At 33.7% G+C, this 8,139-nt stretch overlaps 1 protein-coding gene across 1 annotated transcript in view; it reads right to left on the bottom strand.

Annotated features, from left to right (window-relative positions):
* LOC106463848 (Down syndrome cell adhesion molecule homolog) overlaps nucleotides 1-8,139 on the bottom strand; it is a 40,211-nt gene that overhangs the window by 17,364 nt on the left and 14,708 nt on the right. Inside the window, exons 3-7 of the mRNA XM_022391467.1 lie at nucleotides 6,551-6,696; nucleotides 5,581-5,715; nucleotides 5,057-5,221; nucleotides 3,601-3,671; nucleotides 2,971-3,211 (exon numbers count right to left, since the gene is read on the bottom strand). Of these exons, the coding sequence (XP_022247175.1) occupies nucleotides 2,971-3,211; nucleotides 3,601-3,671; nucleotides 5,057-5,221; nucleotides 5,581-5,715; nucleotides 6,551-6,656 (718 nt within the window). The 5' untranslated portion in view covers nucleotides 6,657-6,696. The remainder of the gene's footprint in view (nucleotides 1-2,970; nucleotides 3,212-3,600; nucleotides 3,672-5,056; nucleotides 5,222-5,580; nucleotides 5,716-6,550; nucleotides 6,697-8,139) is intronic.

Genomic DNA, 8,139 nt, shown 5'->3' with positions numbered 1-8,139 from the left:
CTTAACTTCACTTTATGTCAAACTGTTTGCTCCTAGAAAAGCTTGTTCATTGTGTTCAGTCATTAAGGCTATCTCAGAAAGCTGAAGTATGCATTTTGTAACGAATTTATTTTTATGTATTTATTTTTAATTTGAACGTTGTTTAGATTAAATTTGTATTTAAAAATATGCGAAACTTACAGTGTCAGGTATATATTGCGTATAACGAATTTGTTATATATTTATTTTAATGACAACCTTTGTTTAGAATGAGTTTATATTTAAAAACGTGCCTAGCTTACAGTGTTAGTTACGTATGGCGAAATTCCCGCCAATTCTCCAAGATTGTAGAATATTCGTGAACGCAAGAATCGACAGTATATCCACTTCCGTAACCGGTTAAATATAGTTGAGTATTGTTGTCCGAACTTTCGAGAAAAATATTTATCGCACCTATAAAACAGGCAAGGCGACGCGCCAAAAAAGAGAAAGAGCTTATAAGTCTGCAAGGAACCTGTTATAACCATGTATGTTATAAACCGTGATTTTGCTAACCCTTATCAACCGGAAAATATACGGTATTTGACCAGGAACAGTTATAAATTTTGAACGTCAGTGGATTCTCATCGGATGTTAGGATTTTTCCGAAAGTATTACTGAATTCTCATCGGACATTAGTGGTTTTATGAAAATATTATCTTACTTCGAGGGTCCAACAATTCAGTGTTCAATTGTACGTACATCGACTTCAAACTAGCTCACTGGATATCAAGGAGACTCTGAACTAGAAAGAAGAGTCTATGTTGTTTATAAAACTTTGTTTGGGGTAATTATTCGTAATAATTGTTGTTGTAAATTGTACTGTTGTATATATATTCAAAGAGCGGATTAAATGTAACTTGTAATGAAAACAGAAAAAAACAGTTTTCATGAATTGATCGACCGAGTTTCGAGTAAAGAGGAAAATATGTTGCTTAATGTCTTTTATCTATTTTATCTATAATACGTATCGCTACCTAGTGAATCACTTGAAGAAAAGTCAAGCTTTAACTTCTATTCTCCTGTGAAAAATGGAGTCTGGCTATTTCGTTGAGTAAATTGTTACGTATTGAGAATCTAAAATAGTCCGAAGCCGTTATTTTAGTTAATTTACGATATTTGCCAACAAGATTGACACACACCGTCTTCGTTTTTCACACAAATACGTTTTGTTTATCAATTATCAGAGAATTTTACATAGAACAGCACCTCTACAAATTCACCACACGTCACTGGTGAATAAAAGTTATCACTGTGAAACATTCTTCTGCAGTGGTAAAAACATTGAAGAATCAAGATCTATTACCCGGAACGACTGTTTACGATATTAAAGTGGTGATAAACTTAATGATTGAAACTGTTATTAAGCAAAGCATTACTTGGATTCACCGGATTATGCAGTTTATCGCCGAGAATACTAGTTTTAAGATAAGGAGAAACAATGATACCAAACACAAATTAAGCAAAACTGAACATGAGAGTAATGTTTAATCAAGATTGATACGAAACTTTTTTTGTGAAATAATCAAAAATATAACAAATAAATCAATAAATGAGGTTTAATTTTGAAGCTGTGTGTCGAATTTGCATTTAAACAGAAACACACTCATGTTCTTAAAAACATAAAATTTCACTGAATAATTAAGATTATAGATTTCAAAAATAAACACATTTCTTAACAAACATCACCTCGTGAGTGAAACCAGGGTATTGCGAATTAAACATATAATTGTTAGGAACTTAACCTCCGTAAATAAAAGTATGTTAGTTCAAAATTAAACATGTAATTATTAAGGAACACCAACCCCATTCGTGAGTGAAACCAGGGTGTTTTAAAATTAAACATAACTATTGAGACACTTCATCTCCGTGTGTGAAAGTATGGTATTTTAAGAATAAATAATTATGAATAAACATTAAGCCCCACCCTCATCCCATCCCACACCCCATCTGTGAATGAAACCAGGGCATTAAAACTCCAAAAGCTCTTAAATACAAGTTTTTAAACTCGAGTTAAGCCTTTAAGTCTAGATGACATCTAGATACCATACCTTCTAAGTCTCGAGGTTTCAAACACAACTAAAGAAGTATCTCAAACGTATCTCTATTCATACCTAAAGTAGATCTCCGAATCCCTTTGCTTTAAGTAGATCTTTTGAAACATCTAAAGTGCTTGTTGTCTATACATACCCAAAGTTAATCACAAGAAACATCTAATGTACATATCCCGTCACACCTAAGGTAGATCTCCAAACTACCCAAAGTAGGTCTACAAATAGGGTTAAATCTCCAGACACATTTAAGGTGGATCTATAAACACCCCTAAAGTAGCTTTCTAGATACCGGATTTAAGATAGATGTGGTGGCTAGAGTAGAGATTCAGATAAAGGAAATCACGAAGTGCACTCGAAACAGATATTTTGACACACCTAAAGTAGGTGAATAAAATATCATGCCAACAGTAAAGATCCAGACAGAGTGTTTATAGTTATACTAGTGCCAGACACCGTGCCTATAATAGAACCCCATATGGCATACTAGAGTAGAACTCCAGACACAGTATCTAGAATATATTGTGAAAAGAGCTTCAAATATCGTGGCAAAGTAGATTGCCAAGCACTCCTGAAGTAGTTCTCCAGACACATCAACAGATGTTTTGATAATGAAAGAAACAATCAGTTCTCTGGACATAGTGACTGGACTAGATCTCCAGAAATCATCTCTGAACAGATGTTTTAATACATCTAAGGTATATCTCTAGATACAGTTAAAATACGTCTTTAGAGACATATAAATTACATATGCAAAGTGATGCGAAATACGTGTTTAAAACAAAAAGCACAAAAAAGAAATAAATACAAGCGGCCAAACATCAACAAATAAATACAGCTTTGTCGTCTGACTAGCAGGAAATCTAAGAAATTGACCTTAAGACATTAGTGAGCAACTTACCATCTTCTAGAGTTTTGACCTCAACTTCGTCCGAACGAGGTCCGACGCCCTCTGTGTTGAACGCCTGAACAGATACAAGATACACAGTCGACCTCTGGAGGTTGGTTAGATGAATTTCCTCTTCTGTATTTAAGTCGGTGATGTCAATTTTCTTGTACCGATACAAGTTGTCAGCTCCCACTGGTCGGTAACCGACGTAATAACCTCGGATTTTCCCGTTCCAATCCTTATGTTCTGGTGGCTGAACAACAACAACACGATAAAAGCAGTGTTTGTGTGATTTATTGGATGATGTATATCTATTTCAGGCATGAGTCAACAACATGACCATTACTTAGGAGACGTATGCTCTCCTAGCACAAAAACAATACTTTCAACAACAGTTATTGATTTTAACAAGCACTTGGTTATAAAAGTTGTATGTACTTCCACACATTAAACAGAACCACATCGAAATCGTTTCATTTTTTCCATTTGCTTCTTCTCTTTATGTTGTTTATATATATAGAAGAAGAAAAAGACAGAAACTATCAATTTAAACAGGTATATTTTTGAACTTAAGCTTTCTTTAGCTACTTAGGTGTATACTTTGAAGACCTAAGATATCTTCTGTATGAAAATGAAGCTTACCTTCCATGACACCTTCACAGAGTTTGGACCTGTTGCTGCACCTTTTACGGCCTCTGGTGGTCCACTTGGTGCTAGAGAAAATAATGTATTCTATTTCTAAGCTGATACTCAGTTTAGTAAGAAGTTGAACGGCTATCTTAGAACCCGGCATAATATCAAACTTAGCACATTTGGAGCTAAAACAAAATAAAAATGAAATTATTATAGAAGGGTTAAGGACAACAAAACTCTCAAATGTAAAACGTTTTTACACACGCCTTTATCACTATATCTTATCATTTACAAATAAATAATGAAAAGTCTTATTACGGGAGAAATGGAAGTGTTCTTTTTCACTTTTGATAGAAAATATCGAACATATAATCGACAAACGATACACTATTTTTCAGATTCCCCTAAAACAAATACCAAACGTATTATCGACAAGTGAAACATCTAGAATTACCATTTGAAAGGGTACTGAACGCATCATCCACCATTCTTTTTTGTTGTTGTTGTTAAGCACAAAGTTACACAGTGGGCTATTTGTGTTCTGCCCACCAAGGGTATTGAGATCCTAATTTTTATGAAACTTGCCGCTGAGCCACAGGTGGGCTCTACGTATGACACATTATCCTTGAAAATTACTCAGAACGAATATCAAACGTATCATTGACAAACGAAACGTCATCTTTGGGAATCGGTCAGAAAGAATATCAGACATAACATCGGCAAATAAAAAGTCACCTTTGAAGGTCAACAAGTGTTTCGATTAAATTGTTTCTACCTTAATTATATTGTTTTCACTATATGCTTTAAATACACACCATGAGATTTATAATACTCCGTTACAAGAATAAAGTAATTTTTCTTCAGAACACCTTAAGAAAAAAATGGGTATCCTTCATCGCAAGGGAGCTAAGAAAGGAAATAGGACTAAAAGCTTGGAAAATAGTGCATTTAGGGCCAAGGATGAGCTGGGTTTTAAGTTGAGCAACCGGTTCCAAGCACTTGCTAATGACGAGAGGGAGCAGGTAAGGGAAACAGATGGGATCACAAGGGATGATAGTGTAAAGGATATGGAAGTTATATTTGTAGGTAACTCTCTAGTTAGACATGTAAATAGAATAGTATGTGGAGTAAATAGGAGCAAAAGAATACGCTTATGCTATCCAGGAGCATAACTGATAGAATCAGTGAGTAGAATGTTAAATTACATAATTATGTGCTGCCTACAATCATATAAAAATGGATTCACCTAATTATGTCGTAAAAATCAACGTTGGTTTGCTCTGGAAATAACAACGACGTTACGATCACATAACAAAATCTCTGGTTTTTAATGATTATACAGCTAGAAAACTAAATAAAGTAAAGTCACCAAAGTATTCCTAAAACTAAACATGATTGAAACTAAAGGTTATTATTCTAATGAAACTTACGTATCAGCTCTTTAAAAGAGTATCATCTGAATTACCTTCTTCAGCTGTCGTGAACTCCACAAAGTTGCTGACATTGCTCCAACCGAAACCGTTTTGAGCTCTAATACTTGCTCTATAGAGGGTAGCAGGTTGTAGTCTACGAATAACAGTTGTCGTCACTGTTCCGTCTACTGAAACGTTTAAGTTAGAGTTTTCTTGTCCTAATGCAACAACATGACAAATTTTGAAAATTAAGCAAGGAAAGCTCAAATGAAAGAGGCATAAACATTTTTCTTTCAATACCTCACTAATCTTAACGTTTTATTTAATGCTAACTTTAACAGAATATCAAGTGCAAAGTTCGGACAATTACAAAGTCACTTTATATTTATTGTATAGAAGATTCTGATTCATGCTTAGTTTAAGGTGTGCACGTGACAAAAAAAAGCTGAAATACAGACTAAAGCAGATCGACGTTTTAATCGTTTAGATTATATATAAGTATAAACTGGAATGACAAATTAGCACAAGTAACTATCTTATAAAGTAATTTATGAAAACTAATTTCTTTTAAACTTACCATCATCAATTCTGTAGTATGTAATTAGATACCGTAAGATGGCACTGTTCCCGTTAAACGGCTCAGTCCACGTCAAAGAGGACGTCCTTGCGGAAATATTGGTCACTGTGATATTGAGAGGAGGACCCGGTGCCTCTAGTAAAATACTATATTGACTGTCATTCTAGGAATGGACTGTAAACTGATTTTTATTTTCTATTAATTTGTGATACAAGTGAATTTTGTCCTTCTTAATAGAAATTTACACTACGACGAAACACGTATAGAATTTCAGAATTAGAAAAAAAGTTGGTAGTCAATCGACTCAATGGACAGAACGGGGTCACAAATACAAACAAAAGCATCAGAGAACTACTAACCTTACCTTTTAAAGATTGAACAATTCGTTTCTAGAAAACTACTGAAACAAAGGCAAAAAATAAAAACATGGTGAACATAATTTACAAAATGTAAAATGAGATATTTCGTGCGTTCTGTAAATTAGGATTATTGAGCCGGTTAGATTTGACTGTTAATATATTTATTGAGAAAGGCACTCAAACATACTGGATGTTAACAAAATAACGCAGTAAGACGGAATTTACGAATACCAGTAAAGGAAGCAGGGGGTTTAGTAATAATAACACCGTAAGTACACAGTTTGGGAATAATAACATAGAACGTAGGTATTTAGGGATAATAACAGTGTAAGGAGAAAGCTTTAGTATTAACATGTTAGAAGTTAAATCATTACTCTATACTTATTTCAAGTCGGAACTTTGTGTGCAAACAGCATTTCAGATCTGTGTTTTGTCTATCACAGCATTTATTGTTCAAAATATTCGATACTGTTAACAGAGGAATCTTTAAGAGTTTACTGTCTAACAAAATGTTTTAGAAATACAGTAAAAATAAATTCTGAGGATCTGAACAGTGCAGTTAGACACTTTCACTAAAAACCTTGCAAGTTTTCCCCTTATACTAGGCCTACCTTGAATCAGTAGTTGCAGCCTTGTTTCGTCCTTTCCGTAGTTATTAATAGCACTGCACACATAAACCCCAGAGTCTTCCCGAACTGCTTGTTTAATTATAAGCATCGACTCATGTGACGAACTCTGGCTTTCTATTGTTTTTAACCTTCACCAAAGATAAAAGATTTGAACAAAATGACTCTCCGTATGCGGAAATACGATAGTGTTGTTAGACGTTTTTGGTAATGAAATATTACTTTGCAAGGTAAAGTAGTTTTTTCACAAATTACGAAAAATGTTCTAAAAAATATACATTTTATTTAATATTTTGTAAAATTCTACAGTTTTAAGGCAACAGTTTTTATCTACCAAATTCAAGACTTCAGCAAATGTAGACTGGTCTTAACGAATCTTCTATTGTTTATATTAGTACTAGCGTATAACCCGTCACATTTCATAGCTAACTGATATAAATATATTTTGCGAAATCAAACTTAACCCACAATGAGGCAGAACACTGCAGTCGAGGCAGTCAAATATCGGTAAATTCTTTTTTGAGCCAATCAAAATTAAGATCATTCATGAAATGAATTCGTGGCGAATTCATAGAATAATTATTGGTAAAAATCAATTATATTAACAACATATAACATTTAGAAAAGCCAGTGCGTTTTGATAAAACTACGTTCCAACGATGGTTTTTATGTCATGTTGCTTAGCAACAGAAGTACAACCTAATTGTGTTGTTTGTCTATGTGCTAAAAATATAAAATGAAATGTATAGACAACAAAACTGGAAAAATATTTGTTGATTTCTTAATTTAGAGTATCGGTGGATTAAAGAGGTTTGGCTGTTGTTGTTGTTTTTTATCAAAAACGTTGGTGATATAACAGAAAATATCTTAATTCAGAAACGACTCAAATTTAAAATTGAATCGATATTTTTACTTTAATGGTAAATTTTATGCACTTGGCTCTAGGCTAGGTGACTCCACATTACGTCATTACTTTAGGCTTATTATCCCAACACTCACTACACGTATAAGGTTTCATAGCACCCTCTCTCAAGGCCCCCTTGCACCCCCGTAATGGGCAGACAATAATCGAACTAGTCTATCTGGATAAATGCATTTTGGCTTTTAATTTTAAGACTCTTCCTATTTCGAGAAATTAAGTGTGACGTGACACACACTGACTTTTATGTAGGTTAGGTTTCGACTGTTTGTTATAGCGCTTAGGACGTTTTAATGAAAGTTTCACCGACCAATCTTTTACAAGGCTTACAGTTCAATATTGAACAAATTGTTGGAAGACTAAGATATTTTATATAACACAATGTTTTATTGAAATGATTGCGGTTAAATTATTAGTCGAAGAATCTGAAACGAGATGACTAGAGTTCTCCTAATACACATGTTGAAATAGTAAAACAGTTTAAATCGGAAAACACCACAGGGGACATTTTATCAGAAGTTGACTCGGGTTTCACCGAATAACAATAATAAGCAGTTGATTAGGAATCAGCTCTTCTCTTTGATGAACTTGAACATTTTCAACAAACTTATAAATGGAACTTTTAACTGTGAATAAAGTTTTTGTTGTTGTTTCG

Source organism: Limulus polyphemus, unplaced genomic scaffold (assembly GCF_000517525.1).
Source record: "Limulus polyphemus unplaced genomic scaffold, Limulus_polyphemus-2.1.2 Scaffold1500, whole genome shotgun sequence".
Classification (NCBI taxonomy): domain Eukaryota; kingdom Metazoa; phylum Arthropoda; class Merostomata; order Xiphosura; family Limulidae; genus Limulus; species Limulus polyphemus.
This window is presented reverse-complemented; position numbering and strand designations above follow the sequence as displayed.